The following is a 22,934-nucleotide window of genomic DNA, read 5'->3' as shown; positions in this document are numbered from 1 at the left end:
CACTATGGCATTGCATTTAATGGGACTTGAGCATCCACAGATTTGGGGTCCTGGAATCAAACCCCAGGGGATACCAAGGGCCCACTGCAGCTTTAATGATACTAACAAGTGAAGAGAAGAAGGACTTTGTTAGATGAAGATGAAAAAGATGGAAACCGTAGAGTGGACCAAGTAAAATAAGAGAGAACGCTAAGGAGTGTGATGGAGAGCTAGGATCACTATTATACGATACAAAGGATTAACATGTGCCCATGAAGCCATGCATTCTTTTGGTAAGTTATATGTATTTTAATTTCTTCAATAAAACTATTTAAAAAATAATACTGACTAATGGAATGAATAAATTTTGTTTCGAATTACATTTACCCCTCATTCTCCTCCAAGGGGTTCAAGGTATGATAGTGGTTTTCTCCTCCACGTCCATGTATTCTAATACCAACAGCTGAGCAGCTTCGTACGTGTTATAAAGTAAACTTTTTCTCACTTGATCCCATTCCTTTACATCCATGGGACTGGAAGTGAAAGAGTAAAAGCTCTCTTTCCCATGCTGCGAATCCTAAAAATAATACGTAGCACATTCCAGCTTCCTCCAGCAACAATTGCCAGAGGGCCGGCCTCTGTGGGAAAGGACAAATCTGTTTTTCCTGAACAATATAAATAGAGTTCTTCCGCTAATGGGGATATTAAATTAGAAGTGGGAGCGGTGGGAGCATGATGTGAGGGATGACAGTAATGGGCTTCTTTTGAACTTGGACACTTGATTCGATTTTGATTTCCCGTAGGAGGAAAACAGTTGCTTTGGCCAGAACTTTGGAAGTAATGAGTTATATGTAACTGTGGCCAGGAAGTGGTGTCCTGACAGCGACAGTAGGGCTCAGGAGTGTGCACCAACCACACACTCCCAAGCTCTACTACGTGAGGGTGGTGCCATTAATGCATGGCACCATCCACACGGGGGGCATGTCTATGACATGTGGGCGTCTGAGCCCCAGCTAGCGGCCACATCCATGTCATTGTATCAGACCTGTTCACAATACGGTCCTGATATTTAGGGATAAGTGCATTAAAATAGGAGGGCTGCTTGAAGAACAACATGAAGATCTCATGGATAAGACATCCATCTGCTTGGCTGAATTCTTGAATAGAGACCCAAATACCTTTGAATATGAGATAGACTTTTTTGAGGGAATTCATATATTGCAACTCAGATCCATGGCTCAGTGTGATGGGATTCTGGGAATCCATGGCTCAATGCGATGGGATTCAAGGTGATGGGAATCCATGGCTCAATGCGATGGGATTCTGGGAATCCATGGCTCAATGCGATGGGATTCAAGGTGATGGGAATCCATGGCTCAATGCAATGGGATTCTGGGAATCCATGGCTCAATGCGATGGGATTCAAGGTGATGGGAATCCATGGCTCAATGCGATGGGATTCTGGGAATCCATGGCTCAATGTGATGGGATTCAAGGTGATGGGAATCCATGGCTCAATGCAATGGGATTCTGGGAATCCATGGCTCAATGCGATGGGATTCAAGGTGATGGGAATCCATGGCTCAGTGCGATGGGATTCTGGGAATCCATGGCTCAATGTGATGGGAATGGGATTCTGGGAATGGTCTTTTGTTGTGTTTGTGGTAGAACAAACAACCATTCCCAGAATTCCACAGCACTGAGTCATGGCAGTTAAAGCGGTTTCAAAACAGATTGTTTCTGCAGTGTGGATGCACACCCCTGTTAAAAAAACCAACCTGCCTCCCAAAAGCCTGCAAAACACATTGCAAAAATAATCCAGTTCAAGACCGCTTTAAGTGCCCTGGCTGAGTAATGGGGGATTCTGGGAGTTGTAGTTTATTGTGGCACCAGAGCTCTCTCTGACAGAGAAGGCTTAATGTCTCACAAAAGTACAGTTCTGAGGTAAATACTCTTCCACACTGGCACCGCTTTAACTCTTTTCTGGCCCAAGGCTGTGGAATTCTGGGAGTCCACAACAAACTCCAACTCCCAGAAATTCCATAGCCTTGACCCAGGGAGGCAGTTAAAGCGGCACCAAACCGGGTTATTTCTCCAATGTGGAGCTGCGGATGCAGGCTGATGCGCATGCGCAGTAGCCGCGCCGGCCATTACGGCGCCTTTGTTTCCAGAGGCCGGTTTCCCAGGCAGCCTGGCGGCGAGAAGTGGGAGGGGCGTGGCCATGCAAATGAGAAAGGCGGACGGGCGAATGAGAGAGAGCGGAGTGGGCGTGGCGTCGCTGTCGGCCTCATTATCGGCGGCGGCGTCAGTCAGGCCAATCAGTCCGAGCTGAGCGCTCGCGGGAGAGGAGCTGCTGCGCCGAGGCCAGAGAGCGAGCGCCTCCTCCTCCTCTTCCTTCTCCCGAACCCCCGTCCGTCCTGCAGAGCCCCGAGGATGATAAACACCCAGGACAGGTACTTGAGGCGGCAAGGGACGCCGCCACTGCCGTCGTTTGGGGCCTACCTCGCCTCGGAGGCCTCCGCCCCCTTCCTCAGAACCGCGGCTGGGCCTCAGCGCCCCGGAAAAGACCCGGATGATGATATACACAAAGCGCGGAGGGTGGGGAAAGAGAGAGAGAGACACAGAGAGACAGAGGCTGAGGAGGTGCAGGCCCTGGACGGGAAGCAAGTGCCTCTCTAGGAATCTCTAGGTCCTCCAGGGCAACTCTATGGTCAACATCTGCCAGCTGCAGATGCCTAGAGGAGCCTCCTCTCTAGGAACCTCTAGGCCCTTCATGGGACCCTTGGTTCAAGTTGGCCATAGGCTTGTGCTGGGGGACTTAGATCTTCCTAGAAAGAACATACGAAGGACATCCATAAACAATCAAGGCTGCAAAAGCGGAGGGGAGGGAGAGCATGAACATGCCCTGCTCAGAGTTGGACTGCTTTTTAATGTTGTACGCTGCCCTGAGTCCCAGAGAAAGGTGGGCTATAAACAACAACAACAACAATAGTAGTGAAGTAAACTACTAACAAAATTAAATCTTTGCCTTTGAATTACAATACCATATGCAGATACGTAGCGAAGGTTTGGTTGAAATGTGCTGCTTTTAAAGAAAATTTCAAACAGATATTTTTAATTAAATTTGAAAATGTGATTTTTAAACCTCCTGTGGCCTCTCCGTTCCCCTCCCTCTGAGCCTCACCCCACTCCCCCCATCTCCTAAAGCGTTTTAAAGGGAAGCAGATGAATGCCAGGAGCCTGTTTCTGCCAAAAGGTAAGTATTTGAGGAGCAGTGGGATCACCCCCCTTTAGGATGCCGCCTGGTGAGGTCCACACACCCCTAGTGACGCCACTGCCTGAAGGGCTTCTTCTTGTCATTTTTGTGTGAGGTTATTCTGGTATCAACAAATAAATAGATATAAATAAGGGTGGGAGGGGGTCAAACAGGGAGAAGATCTGGGAAGGAGTTAACACATGCTGAGGCTGCGCATGCACATGCGCGCACCAGGTGTGTGGCCGGGCAGCAACCCCTAGATGCTCCGTGGTCCAAAACGCACTGCAGAACTAAGGCAGGTATAACGCAAGCACTAAGAGGCTGTACACACAGCCTCCAGCTGCCCCTCCTTCAGCCAGATCAGGACCGTGGCAACTGCATGCCGCAGCCTAGATCCGGCCTTTTCAGGGCGCATAAAGCAGCCACAAAAAGCAGCTCCATTTTGCACCCTGGAAAGGGTGCCATAGCTGTGGTGCCATGTCTTGGTGGTGTTCCTGCGGTGCTGCGTTGTATGGAAGCAGTTGGCAGAGGAGCACACTGTGTGGAGCGGTCTGCGCCATCATGGTGCCTTGGGGGTGGAGTCGAGGCGTGCATCATGCGGGCACAATGCCCCAACTACGCCCCCAGACTCGTCTTAATGGCAGGTCTGAACGGGGGCCAAGATCCAAACAGATCTAACTTAGGTACAGAACATACTGCAGGGATAAATCCAGTTCCAGACCGCTTTAACTGCCCTGGCTCAGTGCTAGGGAATCTTGGGAATTGTAGTATGTTGTGGCATCAGAGCTCTCTGACAGAAGGCTGAATAGATCACAAAACTACATAGTGGTAGAATTCAAAGATACTCTGTAGAATCAGAATGTACAAAGAAGATCTCTGTACTCTGTACTTCAGTCTACTTACTAAAGTTCCCAGAATATTTTAGCATTGAGCCAGGGCAGTTAAAGCGCTCTCAAACTGGATGATTTCTGCAGTGTGTTTTGGACCTTAAATAAATATATAAAGAGTGTTTATTACTTATACAAGGAAGTAGAGGCTAAAGAAATAAGATAAGAGATGCATTTTTTAAAAAATTGGGGGATATGGTGTTTTTGTTGATGCGATTGTAAGACTTGTAAAGATTATTTTAATAAATAATAAAGTTTTAAAAAACATATTGAGACCACTTTAACTGCTCTGGCTCAATGCTTGGGAATTCTGGTAACTATAGTGTTCTGAAATACTGAGCCGCCTTTGTCAGAGAGCTCTGGTTCCACAAGAAACTACTGTTCCCAGGATTCCCTGGCATTGAGCCAGGGCAGATATAAGCAATCTCAAACTGGATTATTTCTGTAGTGTGTTTTTGAACTTGCACGATCTATAAGGCAAGCTGGTTGCTGAACAAAGCAATAATGATAGCCACGGAGGATCTGCATAAATTCACCCTAGACAATGAGGAGAGAGTTCCCATACCTTGTGTCAAACACTGACCAGAATGGAGAATTGCAGTCAAGAAACCAGGAGGAGGCTAGGAATGGGAAGGGCAGTTATGAAAGAACTAGAAAATAATCTTAAAGTGTAAAGATATACAGCTGAACACAATTATCCAAACCACTCTATTTCCTGTTGCCATTAACGGATGTGAGAGCTGGACAGTGAAGAAAACTGTCAGAAAGAAAATCAACTCCTTGGAGATGATGTGCTGGAGAAGTGTGCTGAGGATACCGTGGGTGGCCTAAAAGACAAATAAATGGGTTCCAGGCTTGGCCATGGAAACTCACAGTCTCAGAAGATAGCAATGGCAAACCCTCTGAAGAAACCTGCCAAGAAAACCCTATGACAGGTTCGCGTTAAGGCTGCCATTAAATCAGAAATGACTTGAAGGCACAGAACAACAACAATAAGAACAGATCAAGCCAGAACTCTCCCTGGAAGCCAAGATGATCACACTGAGGCTGTCGTACTTTGGACTCATGCGAAGGCATGGATCATTGGAAAAGACAATAATGCTGGTTAAGGTGTAGGAGAGTAGAAAGAAAGGAAGACTCTACACCAGATGGATAGACTCAGGCAGGGAGATCATGGGCCTGAACCTGCAAGAGCTGAGCAAAGTGGTTGAGGACAGGGGATCTTGGCAATGTCTTCACGATGTTTCATCCTGGAGAGAAGTGACCAGTGGGGTCCCACAAGGCTCTGTCCTGGGCCGTGTGTTATTCAACATCTTTATCAATGACTTTGATGACAGAATTGGGGGCATACTTATCAAATTTGCAGATGACACCAAATTAGGAAGCGTAGCTAATACCCCAGAGGATGGGATCAAAATTCAAAATGACCTGAATAAACTAGAAAGCTGGGCCAAAGCTAGGAGTCCAAGTAGACCACAAGTTGAATATGAGTCAACACTGCAATGTGGCATCTAAAAAGACCAATGCCATTTTAGGCTGCATGAATAAAAGTATAGTGTCTAGATCAAGGGAAGTAACAGTGCCACTGTATTCTGCTTTGGTCAGGCCCCACTTGGAATACTGTGTCCAGTTCTGGGCACCACAATTCAAAAAGGATGAGAAAATGGAGCATGTCCAAAGGAGGGTGACTAAAATGATGAAGGGTATGGAAACCATATCCTATGAGGAATGACTTAAGGAGCTGGGGTTGTTTAGCCTGGAGAAGAGAAGGTTAAGAGGTGATATGACAGCCCTGTTTAAATATTTGAAGGGATGTCATATTGAGGAGGGAACAAGCTTGTTTTCTGGTGGTCTAGAGAACAGGCCCTGGAAGAATGGATGCAAACTACAGGAAAGGAGATTCCACCTCAACATTAGGAGGAACTTCCTGACAGTAAAGGCTGTTCAACAGTGGAACACACTCCCTTGGAGAATGGTGGAATCTCCCTCCTTGGAGGTCTTTAAAGAGAGGCTGGATGGCCATCTGTCAGGGATGCTTTGATTGAGAGTTCCTGTATGGCAGAAAGGCTTCCTGTATGGCAGACTGGATGGTCCTTGTGGTCTCTTCCAACTCTATGATTCAAAGTAGACCTGAGGGGGGGTTAACAACAACAAGAAATTACCTCCAAGAGCAAAATGGGTTGAGGTTGCTAAAGAGCTGCTACTCACCCACACACATATACTTATGCCTTATTTCTGCCCCTCTTTTGCTAGCTTGGAGGATATTCTCCCCCTCTGTGATGGGTATGGTGCCAAGATCTTTTAGCACCCCTCTCCATCCCTGGGTGACAACATTCATACAGCTGTTATGTATTCAGAGACAAAGCCGTGCTATCCTGTATACCTTTGCGTAGTTACTGTGTGTATCTGCTTATGCGTAGCTCAAGTTAGAGCCCTCCCAGTTATCTCTCCACCTGATCAGAACCACATCTGAGTGTCACTAAAGCTTCAGGTGTTTTCTGGGCCCACTCCTGGTTTGTTTACAAAGAAGCAAAATCTGGCCTAGCAAATGAGTCAAGCTGTAATTTCCCAGTAGATAAGACCCCCACTTCCTGCAATTTGGGTTATGCCCCTCCCACTCACTCCAGATAGGCAGGAAGTAAAGAGAGACCACCTGGTGACCCCACATGGGTGGAGCTAACCGTAGAAGGCCAGTCTAGGACAGTGGGAGTAAATCTTGCAAGGTCAATAGGTCTCACTTCTCTTTTTAAAGGTGATTTGTTTGGGGGTTTTGAAAACACAAATGCAATGGAAGTGGGAGGGGCGAGATAAATGTGGATAAGGCATATACATTAATATCTCCAAAAATATATTTGATGGGAACGGATGTCTGCAGAATACACATTTAGGGATAGCAACATCTTTTGATGATCAAAGGATGGATGGTGAATATTTTAGTTTTCTGTAGAGCTTCCTTCTCAGGAAATAGGTACATAGGGTTGGCCTGTACCAGAAGCGCTATGTTTTTCTCTTGTGTTTCCTGTGTTGGCAAAGGCAGGAGCAGACAGACTTCAGGCTTCCAGGATCTACATTTTCCTCTCGAGTGTGGGAGAGATGGGATTTAAGGGAACAATCCTGATTCAAAGATTGGTTTGTGTGCAAAATCATGATGCAAACACAACTGAGGGGGGGGGGGGGAAGGAGAGAACATGACCGGGCTGAAAGCAGGGGGAAAGGTGCACATCACAGATTTAAAGAGCAAGGTGTCTCTTCTCTGAGCACCTCTTTGGTTTTGGAATCAGAACTAAGCACAGAAGCTGCATCCTCACAGTGGAAATAATCCTGGATGAGCCCACTTGAACAGCTATGGCTCAATGCGATGGGATTCTGGGAATTGTAGTTGGTTGTGGCACCAGAGCCATTCACATGGGCTCAACCCAGGTTACTTCTTCCATGTGGATGCAACCATAGTCTTTCCAAAGAAAATTGCACCACTGATTCACCTAGATTTCCATCATTTCAGTAGCCTGATTTAGGGGAAGGGGAGGGGGACACTGTTGTTGTTGTTAAAGAGTTGGGAGATATCACCCCCCACCAATCCATGATCTACAGCTGGACTGTCCGAGGAAGGGGCTGCTTAGGGATTTGTTTGCAAATAGCATGGTTCTAACAGTTCAACAGAGAGGTTTCTGGGCTTGATGGAGAATTAGGTTTCCAGGGTAAGCATATAAATATTGATTACTGTAGAAAATGGAAGGAATATCCCAAACTAGTGTAACTATGCCAACAAAGATGATTGCTGATGCACATGATTTTTAAATGGATTCAGGCTTTTGTGCTAAATGCGAAAAGGGTAAAATGCTGGCTCTGACAACCAATTTCTTTGGTGCTAGGTTATTCTTCTCTGGCTAGCCGCTGGCTTTGTCCATCTGCCCTTCATATGTATATGCTACCACAAACCTGACAAAACTGAACAATTGTGCCCCTAGCCATGTTCTCAGCTCTGGTGGGAGTCTCCTATGGGTCAAAACACACTGCAAACATAATCCAGATTGTGGAGGTTTAAAGTACCCTGGCTCAGTGCTAGGGAATTCTGGGAACTGTAGTTTTGTGAGACATTTAGCTGCCTCTGTCAGAAAGCTTTGGTGCCACAACAAACTATAGTTCCCAGGATTCCCTAGGACTGAGCCAGAGCAGTTAAAACAGTCTCAACCTGAATTGTTTCTGCAGTGTGTTTTGGACTATAAACAATTACATAGGGACAAATGGCAGAACAGTTGTCACCTGGCAGGGAGATAATAGTATCTGTTTACTCTGCTTTACCTGCAAGATGTTAGGAGAATCTATAAATGCTTGGCTTCTGTTGAAAGAATGGGGTTTGCAGAGGAAGCATTCGCCTCAAAGCCAAATGTGAAAGTAAATTTTCCTTTAAAGAGGTGCTTATAGGCGGAGCAGAACTGGGAACAAGCTAATAATTCCATTTACACAGCGTATATAATTATGCAACTACTTTCTGGAGAGGTTTAGGCAGAGACATAGACTTACACAAGGTCACTGAGTAAGCTTCATAAGTAGGAATTTGAAATCAGCTTCCTGGCAATATGCACTTCATACTGGTTTCAACCCAGCTGTCTATAGCCAAGCTGTAAATTACAGTACCCTGACTGGTTTTTAGATCTGTTTATATAGGACAGAAACCTATATGGACTTCTTCAAGCTGCTACTATAATTATATACATCTGTGAAATAGTTTCCCAATAAGTGCATGTTTGCCATTTGCAACAGTCAAGTGTACATTCAGTGATAAAGCTTAGTATAAGGCTTATTAAAATGCGTTTTGAGACGGCCTTTTCAGAAATGACAGTTGGTTTTTCTTCAAAATAAATATTAATTTCCGGTGTGGCCTTGTGCAAAATGTTTGTCATCTTAACCATAAGTGCTTAAAAGCCATTGTTCCTTAAGTTAGTAAAATATTAAATGTGAGTTTTGAAAAGTATCAGTAGCTTGAAAAACAGGAAGACCTTTTGTTTACAGATATTATAAGGAAGGAATTCTTAGCTTTGTTTGAGCTGTATTTAACAACTGAGCTTTCCCAAAAGTATCCATTCAGTCTTAAAATTACTGAGATTAACATAGAATACACAGGACTCCGATTAATGATTATGCGCAAATATGGGGGCATGCAAATAAGACATCCCCCAGGAAGTTCTTAAAATCCACGCAAGGCCTTTACTGTTACGTAAACAGTGAAGTAATTCCATCCAGTGGTCTAAAAATCAGGTCAGCAGGAGGGATGTGGGTTATGGTGATCCTCTTAACATTCACTCTGGTGTCTATGAACATCATGTCACACTCTTTCCAAAACAGAAGACCAAACTAATTTCAGACTTGTTTCTAACATTTTGCTTATTGTAAAAACATGGTGTTCAGCACAGTAAAATGTTACTGCATTCTAAAATGCATTTTACATAGGTACTGTAGTTCTCTTATTTTTCTCTTTTAATACCTTGGTTGGCTATCAGAGCTAGCTTTTGCCCCTAGCTGAAAAGGTTTGTTTATGCCACCAAACAAATCAAACACCATCGGCTTGAAAAAACACATGGTTGCAGGGCGTTGGAGGCATAGAGAAATACAGGGCCATGCCACTTAGAATCATAGAATCACAGAGTTGGAAGGGACCACAAGGACCATCCAGTCCAACCCCTTTCTGCCATGCAGGAACTCTCAATCAAAGCATCCCCGACAGATGTAGAGCATTGTTTTCGTATCCTGGTGTGAATTGCACTTTGCTAAGCCATTTCTTTTCACCAGGGAAACCACTTTTAGATAGCAGTTTTCTTTTTCTTTGTTTTTTTACTATTTCTGCCATAATCAAGAAGCTTTTACCGCAATTACTGTTAAAACATAAAAGCTTTTCATAGCTTTAATGAGAGCATTAAGAACAACAATGAAAATGCACATTTGATAATAATTCTTACAGGAAGATAAGCAAACAGTTGCTTATACATATGTCAAAATACTGTCTTGGATATAACCTGTAGGTTAGGTATTGTAATACGTCAGATAACGTGATACACACTGAACAAAGAACGAAATCTGATGCTACATTGGAGAGAGCTGATGCTGTGGTTCTAAAGCAGAATGAAAGTTGTGTTTGAGTAGGGTTTTGTGCTTTGGCAGAGAAGAGAACAGGTACTGGTGAATTGTTCATTTCTGTACTTATGTTGCCACTGTGTTAAACAGCTATGTCTGTTAACTGACTCCTGTGCAAAATGTTTTACCTAGAATGCGTTTCAGAACTTTAGGTTGTAATGCTTGAATTCAGTGATAGAGTTGTTTTCTTTCCCTCCTGGTGGACTGTTATCCAGCAAGTAAATACCAGGTGCTATAGGCTATATTTCAGAGGAAGGAATTGGCAAACCATCTCTGTGTATTCCTTGCCTAAGAGAACTCTATGAAATTCATGGGGTCACCATAAATTGACAGGTTATTAGACACACAGAAATAATTTCCCTCATGTGTGTCTTTGTGCCCCTTAATAGCTTCCAGTTAATGCAGTATTAACAGTCTTTGGGTCAGGCTTTCAATTTACCAATTCTTATTGACCTAGTTATGCAAGCTTAGCTTGCTTGCATGAGTTTTGGAACTGTGCTCCCTTTTTTATTATAGGAAATACAATCTTTAGAGAAATTTTCTGTAATGGCGCCTATGCATCAGATGACAAGTTAATTAGCACTTGGTATGAATCTGTCCAATCACATATTGCCATGTTCTAGAAGAGTTTCTTCCCGATGTTTCGCCAGCATCTGTGGCTGGCATCTTCAGGGAATGCTTGCCTGGAATGAGTTGGGTATATATATTTCATGACCTCCTTTCCCAACTCCTTTCCAGGCAAGCAGAGAAGGCCAAGTCTCTCAAAACTACAGTTCCCAGAATTCCCTAGCACTGAGCCAGGACAGTTAAAGTGGTCTCAAACTGGATTATTTCTTTAGTATGTTTTGACCTACCCAAAGATCTTCCAGCCAGGTTATGACTGTTGCACTCCTCTGAGTCTCAAGATGAAATCTGGAAGGCCTTGAAAATCTAACCACCTGCTTTTTCTTTTTCTTTTTCAGTAGTATTTTGCCTTTGAGTAACTGCCCCCAACTACAGTGCTGCAGGCACATTGTCCCAGGGCCTCTGTGGTGCTCCTGATGCCCCTCACCCACTGTCGAAGATCCCCGGTGGGCGAGGGGTTGGCAGGGATCCTTCTCTCTCAGCTTTGATATATAAGGTGAGTCTTAATTCTGTCTTGATATATTTGTCATTTGCAAGGGCAAGTCTTGCCTTTCATAATGTAATGCTCTGTCTTACTCAGTGTTAACACATTTCATGGATGATACCAGAAAGAATTTATTGGAAAGATCAGCACAGCAGCACATCCTTTGCCAGATCTGAGTTAACAAGCTGAGTTTCACTTCTGTATCCCTTTCCGATTCACCTCCCTTCCATATTCTTTTCCTATAGAGTGCCAGGCAGCTACATGACTTTGGTTCACACACAACAATCCTCCGCAGCTTCTGATCCCCTCCTCGCACACTCAGGCTCCCAACATGGCTACAGTATGGCTAAGCACACCTTACTTAAATATGACAGAAGGAGCTATGAGGGGCGACTCTGACACATATGGATGTTGATGTCTTGTGAATGTTGTCAAATAAGACCTTTGTGTTGATGTTTCAGAATAAGAAAGCTTCAGTGAACATAATGGATATTCTGTTATTCAAAGCTCTCCAACTTTTTATATTGTATATTATTTCTAGTGTTCCTTAGTTTTCACCTGACACTCAAAATACCTTTTCTTACTTACCTCAGTGCTGTTGTGATTGCTTTTTACAGTACAACAAAGTAGGAATCCAAACAAAATGCCACTCTGCACTAGGTTCGTGGTTGCTGAGATAGTGACATCTTTGCTTTCTGATGGTTTAGTGTACACACACTTTGTGTCACACACAAAATTATAAAAAATGTACTAGACATATATAGATTTATGAGGTTTAGAAATGGGAGGCATTTTGTATCTAGAAAAGAATTATAAAATAAAGTCATCTTCTAGAAAAGTTTGACAATGGCTGCTTTACAACCTTTCCTCCTATTTTCATTTGCCTAGAGTGCATGTGGTAACAGGCATGGATCACATGCCCATACTTGTGAAGAACCAAGGTTTAAATAACTCGCTGTGCAATTCTGCATGCCACAAGACTAATTGTTTTTTTCAGAAGCATTTCTTTGATTTAGAGGAGGAGTGGGTGAAGTATAGCCCTCTAGATGTTGGTGAACTCTAAATTCCTCAACGATGGCTGTGTGGGCTCAAGTTGATGGGAATTACAACACAACAACCTTTAGAGGGTGTTTGGTCCTCCCCTGATTTAAGGCATAATGGGTTAGTGCAGAGTGAGATTTGGGAGCCTTTGGCTTGCTAAATACTTTGAATGATAATTCCTACAATCCCTTAGCATCAAACATGCTGTCTGAGGTTTATGAGAGTTGAGGTGAACCAGAGTATATGAAGTCTGCTATCTACTCATTTTCAAAATTATTTTGGATAGCCAACTGGATGTAACTCAGAAGGCAGAACTTTTTATCTGAGGGTAAAGCCGGTCCCATAATTATGATGAATGAAGTGTGCTTTCTCACTCCTGCTTCTAGGAGGGCCAGGTAAATAAAGTTACAGAGCTTTGCTTTGTTGGATTGTCTAGTATTAATTTGCTTCTCTTCTCTGGTTTGTTTCCTCCCAAATCCAGGGTTTGTTCTTGATTTCCTTCTCTGCTTGTTGGAGGGGAAAACACAGTAAAGAAGGGAAGATGCCTTATATCAGGAAACACAGTAAATAAACCATAGGTCAAAACTCCAATTTGTTTAGTTGCTTCTGCTGCAGGTGGGGAGCAGTTGAGTACTGTATATCAGCACCCTCATCGTTCATAATAATCTCAGGTTCCTATAGATCTCTGGAGTGTCTGCACAGAATATGTATCACACTGTTGTATTAAATTACTTGAACTAAACTTTCTCATTGAGGAAAAGTAGTGCTGACAATTGGTCTTTTTAAAAGTGTAAGTGTTGGTAGGTCTCATTCCCCATAATGATGATGAAGAATGACTCAGAATGCTGATGCTTAGTAGTTTTTCCTGAATTTTTAACACTTTTTTTTTATTCTGTAATGCGCAAAGGATGAGAAGCTCACTGTTAACCAAGATCTTCCAGTGCATGATGGGAAGCCACATATTGTCCACTTCCAGTACAAAGTTACGGAAGTAAAGATTTCCTCCTGGGATGCAGTGCTGTCCAATCAAAGTCTTTTTGTGGAAATCCCTGATGGTTTATTAGCTGATGGGAGTAAAGAAGGGTAAGGTTCAAGCGATGTCGGGTTTCTAACATTGAAACATTTATCTGGGTCACTATATATGGTCCAGCAGCCCTCATGGTAGATAGCTAGAAGGCTAAATTCAACAGGTGTATGTTTTTTTAAAGTTCAAGCAGCTGCCCATGTGCACCATTGCTGACATGGGCAGTTGTGGAAAAAACAGATGAGGAGCAGCCCAAATCCTGTTAATATGCCAACTTAGTATTGTTGGCCAGGCAACCTGTAGTCCTTGATCACTTCTAAAAGCCTTCTGTGGATGAACAATGCAAATCAGGGGCTGTCTTTCTCACCGCAATGTGCTGGGCAAGGGTGGCAGGCAATAAAGCGTTAAAAAGCAATCCATCATCATGCTACCTCCCAACACATTACCCTGAGGGAAAGCAACTCTTGATATATATATTTTTAAAGTTGTCCATTCCTGGCTCCTGTTCTGCAATCCAGATTAAGGAATGTTGTTCCTACTTTTTCCCCAGTGGTTTTTTAGGATTTAATCTCCCTTTGTCCCTATTGTGGGTGCAAGGTAAAGAGTGCAGCTTTGGGCTTAAATTGAAACCCTATTTGCTTTCCACCCCAACCATTTCAGAGGAGAAGGCTTAGCTTCTCCTTTTTCAGATGACCAGTCAAAAGCTGAGAGCAATCTGCTGGCTTTTGTATTTGGACAAGGGAAGCAAGTATGGAAATGACACCCAGCCATTCTAGCCTTGCATGCAGGAGAATTGGGACAGCCTCTCTGATCCTTCAATGTTTTTCGACAAAGATTAGCAGAGACCCTCTGCATTCAGGCTCTTACTGTGTTTGCAGCAACAGGAGCTGCTGTACTAGTACATAATGATTTGATGTCCAAGGTAACACTGTGTATTATATTTCACAACTAAATCAGCCTGTGTATTTTCTTTCTATAAATGTTTCATCTCATTCATCCCTCCATTCTTGGTGACACTACTGGCAGCATGCCTTAAGTATAGTTGCATAACTGATTATTTTTAGATAGCTAAAATAAACTGCTTGGCAGTTGTAATTAAAATTGATCATTATCATATTAACAAAATCCCTTCCAACTTAATCTCTGCCTGCTGCTACTTTCCAGTTTTGGAACCGCTTTTTGGTTAGGCATTGAGTGAAGCCTCATTTTTAGCTGCTGCTTGCTAGGGCTAAAATAAGAAACCCTTGATCAGACATGAGCAATTGTAGCAGATCCAAGGGCCAGATTTCTGAAGTTGGAACTCTCTGGCTCTCCATAGATGCTCCAAAATGCTCCCCTCCTCCTTAAAAAACTGGAATTGGACCTTTAGTTGGGGGGTGGGGGGGACAATGCAGGGTATTGTGTGACATATAGAAGATTCTAGGAGATGAATTTGTTTCTTTCAGAGAAGGCAGAAAAAGCAGTCTTGGGGAGACTGAAGGCCTGCAAAAACTGATGAGAGAGGCACATCATTCCTTTGTTGTCATCTCTTCACTGGCTTCCTGTTCTCTTGAAAATTCAATATAAATTGCTTTTGTTAACATTTAAAGCCCTGCACGGTTTGGCACTACCCTATTTATCAGCACCTGTTCCCCCTTATGATCCAGCTCACGTTTTAAGATCTAGTAATTCTGGGCTGTTGACCCAACCTATGATTTCCTCTTCTGCCCAGATCTGCCCATTTTCCCATGCTGCCCCCCACTTCTGGAACCTCCTTCCCTTACAGCTACAGACAACCACCTCCTTAGCCAGTATCAAAGCTGAATGAAAGAGGTTTTGTTTCCAATTCACAATCTGATTTGATGATTATTTAATGTATCTATATTTTTGTTTATCTTATGTCCCCTGTTTCCTCTTAGATTGTACACCATTGGCATGTTTTTGTTTTTATTTGTATTTTGCGTATGCGTTATGTACAGCACTGTGTACATTTTACAGCACTATATAAATAAACGTTAATAAATAATAATAATGCAGCCTCAGGACTGTACGTTGCCTACCCTTCACCAAGTACAGTGATGGGGTTGAGGTGATTGTTCCCTGTAATTTTGGCTTACGTAGCACTTCAGAATGTGTTTGCTTTCAGTAGCTCAGGCACTTACGTTGTGTTCTAATCATCCTTCCCCTCCCTGCTTTACAAATGAGAGGCTGAGATGTTATATCAGTCTACATTTTGTAACTTTACAAAGCTATAGCTATGTTGGAGAAATGCAGTGAAACCCAATTAGTGAATTACAAAGGTGTGCATTGGATTAGAATCAGCTGCTTTTGATTTGCATTGGGTGGTCCTGATGCCCCTTGGACACTCCCATTGTGCTTCATTCCTTCCTAGCCCATGTTCGGATCCACACTGATGCCCATTGTACACCAGGGCTGTGGCACATCTACCTTTGCCCATGTGTTGTAATGTCATGGCAGCCCAGGTGAATGCAAGCATTCTGTTTATCATAAATGCAAGTCCACTTACAAAGATAGAGTCCCCTGTTGCGTTCCAACCATGGTATTGAAGCCGAAGTGCTCATAATAGCCTTTCAATCTAATGGAGGCAAAATACAGTGCTGGGAGATTTTGTAAGTCAGCTGTGACTTGGGTGGGTGACACTGGATGATTGTCACTTCAAAATGTATAATTCCTTCCTTCATATGAAACACTAACTACTAGCAGCAGGTACTGAAATAGCACAGATTTGATAAGCTTGTCACAGTTCTGGCTAAATGGTTTAGTGCTGCCTATGATGGTAATTTAATGACAATAGTTTCTTGTGTATTATGTTACTAGTCTTTTTACAAACCCAAACTTCAGCAAGGGACCTGTGTGTGATTTCTTACCTTCTCCTCCTCTGCTGTTTCATACTAATAGGCAAATATTCAGGAGTAGACATGCTAATATATTCCTGCTCATGTTTTTCCTATCCCTACCCAAATGCACACATTGAGCCTGACTTTTGCTTCTTGGGACGCCTTTCCTGAAAATCAGCATCGGCTAGATAGGTGGCAGGCAAAGGCCATCAAGCTCAAGACAAATGCAGTTAGCTTGAGGAGTTATCCATGATGGGTTGTCTCAATGCAGTGTACTCTCTTCTCCCGTTTTCAGGTTGTTAGCACTGTTGGAATTTGCTGAAGAAAAGATGAAAGCAAATTATGTCTTTATTTGCTTCCGAAAAAGCAGAGAAGACAGAGGTAAGTGCTTTAAACCCCATCATTATTTTTTAAAGTGAAACTGAAGATAGTTTATTAGTAAATGGAATTCACGTGTGCATCCTCTGTGGAATAGCTTTTCCAGACATGGTGAACCATGCAGGTCTAGTAGTTTGAGTTAATAGGAAGTTGGAAGACTTCATGCCAAGTTTAATAACTTCACTCAGTGTGTTTGTGTTTGGTGCGTAGATGGGTGTTAGAAGGGTCCAAATGACATTGAATGAGTCAGTGAAATGGTACACATAACAATACAATCCTCCTCATATTTCCCATGTTTTTCAAGTGAGCCTTACATATTTTCAATTGCAACTTGTTTCTAGCCAGAATACAGATATTCTCTGGTTGAAATGGAAAGAAAGCAACTATCTCTTTTCAGTTGGACATGGTTGTGGGACAGCTGTTTGGCCAAATACCCAGTGGCTTTTCTGTGAGCTGGACTTTTCAGCAGCTCTTTTGCCTTCAAGCATTAGGTAAAGGTAGTCCCTTGACATAAATGTCTGGTTGGAACTGACTGTAGGGGGTGGTGCTCATTTCCGTTTCTAAGCCGTAGAGCCAGCGTTGTCCGAGGACTGCTCTGGGATCATGTGGCCAGCCTGACTCCATCAAACAGTTATCTTCCCACTGAGAAGTGGTACCTATCTATCTACTTGCATTTTCATGCTTTTGAACTACTAGGTTGGCAGAAGTTGGGGCTAGTGATGGGAGCTCAACCCATTATGCAGCCCCTGGGCCTCAGACTGCCAACCTGCCGATCTTGCAATCAACAGTGTCAGCGTCTTCAACATTGAGCCACTGGATTCCAGCACTACCTTAATACAAATATATGGATTATTAAACTAAGGATTTTTTTAGATTTAATGTAAATCTCAAAACATTTAATCTAAACAGATGTCTGTTATTATTTGGAAGTTCATGTGGAGCAGTGGTGCCATTTATAAGGGAAACACCAAATATCATTTTTATGACCGTTTTAAAAAGTGGCTTCTTTTCTTTTTAAAATGAGGAACCAATCCATTAGTGTTCAGCTCATATAGCACTTTGACTATTTATCAGGGTGGGAATTACACATTTCTTCAGATGTTGTTGGATTGCAACTCCTAGCATTCCTTACCACTAACTATGCTAGCTAAGGGCTGCTGGAAATCATAGGCTAACAAAATATGGAGGGCCATACAACTGTCACCCATTAAAGTTCATGAAGAACTATTCTGAGAATTTCTTTATTCAGAAAACTGGCACAAGGCCCCGAGAGTCTGATCTTCTTGGGCTTGTGAGATATGCAGGCTTTCTAGAATTACAAATCTGATTAAGGTACTGTTTCGTAGAATCACAGAAAGTAGGAGCCAGCAATTGTCCAATCAGTTTACACCATACACTAGGCAGGCAAAGGAAAGTTTGTAATACTGCTTTGCAGATATCTGAGCAGAATGAAAAAGTATACAGTATAATTCATGGATTTTGCATTGGTGTGGCTATAATGGAGGTCTCTTCTCCTATCTGATCTTGCCGATCTGTCTTTACAGCTCCTTTACTGAAGACGTTCAGTTTTTTGGGCTTTGAAATTGTGAGACCTGGCCATCCCTGTGTCCCATCACGACCAGATGTGTTGTTCATGGTGTATCCCCTGGATCAGGTTTCTTCTGATGATGATTAGACCTAGTGCAGCACTTCAGTGGGACCCAGACATGCTTCAGAGCCAAGAGGGGGCTAAAACTCTTCTGAGGAAAGGAAAAACAAAATTCTTCTGGACTGAAACTGCATTTCTTATTGTTAGAGTGACCTGTATATCTTCTGAGTTGACTTTTCCATTGAAATGTGTTACCTAGCGAATAATATAAAGTCTGCACGTGTAATCGCACAATAGTAAATGGAAGGTAAATGGAGCCCTTTCATACAGCTCTGTGGTCTGCTGGTTAGCCTAGTAGAGACATACTGTCCAGCCATACATTGGGCAAGGAGCCTGCAGGTGAAGAGAGGGGCAAGCCTCATTAATATTGGGCTTTCTGTTCATTTTATTATTTGGCTTTCATTTTCAATAACACTGTATTTATATGTTCACTCAGTCTCTTAAACAAAGGGCAAGTGTAGAGCTGTGAGGGAAGTTAACACGTTAGCAAACCATATGTGGCACAACCATGGTAACCAACAAGGTGGGTTTCTGAAAAGCTTTCTGCTCTTTCAGCTGTTTTCTTAGGTCATTAACAACACTGGCTTATTAGTACAAGCTTTCAATAAACAGGGCTAATCAAACACATGAAGCTGGCCCTCATTTTGCAAGAATGAGCTGCATAACTCTCCTTTCAGGGATTGAGGTTGTTCTCTCCCTGCGTTATGTTGTTTGGGTATAAACATTAAGGGAAGTGTTTAGATGAGTGAGCACAATGGAAGAGGGAAAAGAAACAAGTTCTCAAAACTAACCCCGCAGAAGGGAAGAGCCCTGTGCCTACAGCTTGGATAGAGGCCCATGCAGCTGATGGATTCCAGAATGTTTATAGGCAACCTGATACAGTATGATGCTTTGCTGTTCTTAGTCTTAAATCCTATGCTGTCTCACTGTGAAATAAGCCCCATGATGCAAAGAGCAGGCTGTTTCAGAAACTCTTCCTAAAAGTAAGTAGTTCATGTGGTTGAAACTTTATGTCTCCTCCTCCTCTGAATAGCCTTGTTTTGGATATTAGATGACAGCTATCATGCTTATCTTTCTTTTGAACAGTCAGTTCCTTCAAACTTCACAATATACAATTCGAACACTTCTGTCTGTCTTATTTACTGATGTGGTTCTCATATGTAAAAGTAATTTTAGATTTTAAAAGCGGCCTTACCTGTACTGATTTGTCATCTTTTTCCAAACTCCTATTGTCAAAAAAGAAAAAAACAAAACACATACAGAGCCCAGAATAACGTCAGTGTGCAAAAGGATTCCAACTCAATCAGCACCTGCCACTTACCCTTTGTAGCCATTTGTCTCAGATTTTGAACATACTAACCTTTCTCACCAAAGCTTATCTAGGAGTAGCCAGTACACTTCTCACTAAAATTAAGTGCCTATTTGTACTGTTTGAGAGTATCTAAATTTTGGGGCTTTGTAGATAAAATAGCTGGAGGATGGGAGGGGTACAGTAACAAAATGCAGGTCTTTTCCTCCTGCACTCCCAAGTTGCCACACCTCATGGGATAATCTGAATGATTTTGGTGCTGTCAAAGCTGAAACCATCCTTTAAGGAATGGTCCAAGTAATCACATTTGTCCTGTGACTTATCTATAAATAGGAACATAGCTGCTTCACACTGTTTGAGAGCATGGTTTGTCTATCTTTGAGAGGCAATGGCTCTCCAGGCAAGATTCTTTTTTAATCTTGCCTGGAGACTCCTGTTGGCCTCCCATCCAAGTTCAAACCAGCCTGAAAGTAGTGCTGTTTTCGTGGCCTTAATGGTATCTTGTCCAGGAACATTACAATTCAGCTGATAAGGAAGCTGGACAATACAAACCAGCCATGAACATAGCACTGCATATTAAATAAAGTGAGGGGAAGCTGCATTATTTAGCAGACCAGATAGCTTGTTTACTGAATTGATACGTACAGTCTAATTTTGCTGTGTGCCTTCAAGCTGTTTCCATCTTGTGGCAACGCCAAGGCAAACCTATCATGAGGCTGAGAGTATATGACTTGTCCGAGGTCACCCAGTGGGCTTCATGGCTGAGGTGGGATTCAAACCCTGGTCTCCAGGGTTGTAGTCCAGCACTTGACTACACCACGCTTGGCAATTCTTAATTGGAAATCACTGCAGATCTTGTAAGATTTTTTCAGATTAATGAAGCTGCTTCATACATCAATTTAATTTGCATGTTATGCTGTTGAGACATTTATGCTAGAAATTAACCTCTTAACCTGCTCAGACTGCCAGTGTGCATTCTTAGTACAACCTTTCTTGTTTACTTTACTAGCTTATCTATGCCACTATGTGCTTGCATTTGCTAGTACATAAAAGTAACAACAGTTCTGTTCTTGGTAGCTGTTTATGGCCAGTTAGATAGCAGTTTTATGTCAGATTTATTAGTCCTATACCTTTCAAGTACTTCTCTGATTTTTAAAGCCGCTGTTAGTGAAAATGCTTCTGTACTTCTCTTTGTAGAGGGGTGTATGTCTTGATATTTTATTCATTCTACAACACTTTTAGCACTGAACCTGCAAAATATCACAATTCATTTTGTCCTGGTGTAATGTATTAGTAACAAATACTATAATCCATTATATCCCATCCAAAGGTAAGTATAAAGATTGGTATGCACAGCAACAGTGTAATACACAAGTTTCAGCTGATTCAAGCAGTAGCTTGTCCTAAACTGCTTTGCTTCTCCATCAGATTAGGAACCACTGTTCGAGGGCAACAGGAAAAACTCATCTGCCTCAGAGTCCTCTCCTTTGTTAAAGTGCTGCCTACTGCCTTCTTCAGATGCTTCATAACATCTTTTGTAATCCACAGATATCAGTTTTTTAGTCTAACATTGCTCCAAAATACATCTAATACTGGGGAACATCTTACCTTTGTATCTTTCAAAATAGGATGGTGTTGTGTGCCTTCAAGTTGTTTCCAGCTTATGGCAACCCTAAGACAAACCAGTTACGGGGTTTGTATGGCGGGGGGGTCTGTCATTGCCAGCCTCTGAGGTTGGGAGAGTGTAACTTGTCCAGGGTCACCCAGTGAGTTTCCACAGCCATGCTGGGATTCAAACCCTGGTTTCCAGAGCTGTAGTCTAATGTCTGAACCACACCATGCTGACTCTTGAGGGCAGGTTACCATACTTGCTTGTGCAATGTTTTCAATCCTTTTTTTCCTGCATCAACACTGCAGTCTTATTTGTGAAACTGAATTCTTATTCAAAATAATACAAAACAAATCCCAGGAGTGACCCTTAAAGACTGGCATTGATTCTTTTTGCAACCACAAAGACATTTCCTCAATAAGATGTTTGATGTAACTGGTTTTAGCTAGCATCACAAGGGATGGAACATCCTTTTTTATAATTTCCTTGGTATTAGTTATATTAAAGGGTAAACTAAAATTTCCCACTCTGCCTTTGTGCAATGAACCAGTTTTGTTCTTGAAGAAGCCTATCTGATTAGCATAATTTCCTCCACTTTATAGCCTTTTGGCCATGTCCCATTAAGCCCTACATTAAAGTCATGCAACAACTATTTAAAAGGACAGCAGCAGAGATAAATCACATTTCCTCCTAATTAGCTATTCATCCATCGGGCACTTTGTCAAATTGTGACTTGCTTTTCACAGCTAATGCCACAGAGCAGAATTGGGCTTTAAAATCAAACCATGTGCTATATAAACCTTGTGGTTTTTTCCAAAAAGGACTCATCCAATGAAAAATGAAACTTCCAGGTGCTTAATGGAAGCATTTATATCTTGCTGTTCAAGAGATGGCTGATGAGTTTTCTCTCAGCAAGGTGGGTGACTGAAGTTGGGACCAGTTTTTACACTATGTTGGGCTGAACCTGCCCCAGAAAGTATCAGCTTTATTCTTCTGGTCATACTTGTTTTTCACTTGATTTTCAGACAAAAGCCCAGTATTTTCACGTTGTGTTTAGAAAGTAATCATGAATGTAATGCTAGATGTTTTCCTCACCAGGAACAAGGGGAGGAGAAGAGATTTGGGACAACCAAACTCTCTACCTCTGTTCTAAATGTTTATCTTTGATTGTAGTCCTTCACTAAAAAGTCAAGAATTGCTGAAACTTAAGAAACTAAAGCAGACATTTACCCAACTTGCAACATGCGTTGTCTTATGCTAATGGAATATTCTGGTTATTTTTTTTTAAAGAAACATTTAATCTTGACTATACAGCACCCAAACTTTATGGTTATTGTATGCCTTCATGTCATTTGCAACCTATGGCGACATCAGGATTTTCTTGGCAAGATTCGTCCAGAGGGTGTTTACTTTGTGAAGTCAAAGGCTTTCATAGCCAGCCTCTGTCGTTTTTTGTGGGTTTGGGGGGCTATGAGGCCATGTTCTAGAAGAGTTTATTCCTGATGTTTTGCCAGCAGCTGTGGCTGGCATCTTAAGAGAATGCTGGCATGGAAGAGAGTGGGGTATATATTTGCTTGGTTGAAAGAATGCAATTTACAAGTTAATCTGTGTATTGTTCTAACATCGAAGGGAAGGTAGTTTTACCATACATCAAAGGAGTCACAGAGAGAATAGGGAAACTGATGAGGAAATACAACTTCCAAATGGTCTACAAACTGACCAAGTA

At 42.4% G+C, this 22,934-nt stretch overlaps 1 protein-coding gene across 1 annotated transcript; it reads left to right on the top strand.

Annotated features, from left to right (window-relative positions):
• Positions 1-2,283: 2,283 nt before the first annotated feature.
• LOC149307311 (ornithine decarboxylase antizyme 2-like) lies at positions 2,284-22,442 on the top strand. The gene is given in 6 exon segments (XM_089538871.1): positions 2,284-2,432; positions 11,217-11,292; positions 11,294-11,374; positions 13,311-13,486; positions 16,560-16,645; positions 18,187-22,442. Coding segments are annotated over 6 exon segments (570 nt in total). The 5' UTR covers positions 2,284-2,412; the 3' UTR covers positions 18,318-22,442.
• Positions 22,443-22,934: the final 492 nt, after the last annotated feature.

The sequence above is a fragment of the Sceloporus occidentalis genome, unplaced genomic scaffold (assembly GCF_023333645.1).
Source record: "Sceloporus occidentalis isolate IW3139 unplaced genomic scaffold, rSceOcc1.0.p SCAF_9, whole genome shotgun sequence".
Classification (NCBI taxonomy): Eukaryota; Metazoa; Chordata; class Lepidosauria; order Squamata; family Phrynosomatidae; genus Sceloporus; species Sceloporus occidentalis.
This window is presented reverse-complemented; position numbering and strand designations above follow the sequence as displayed.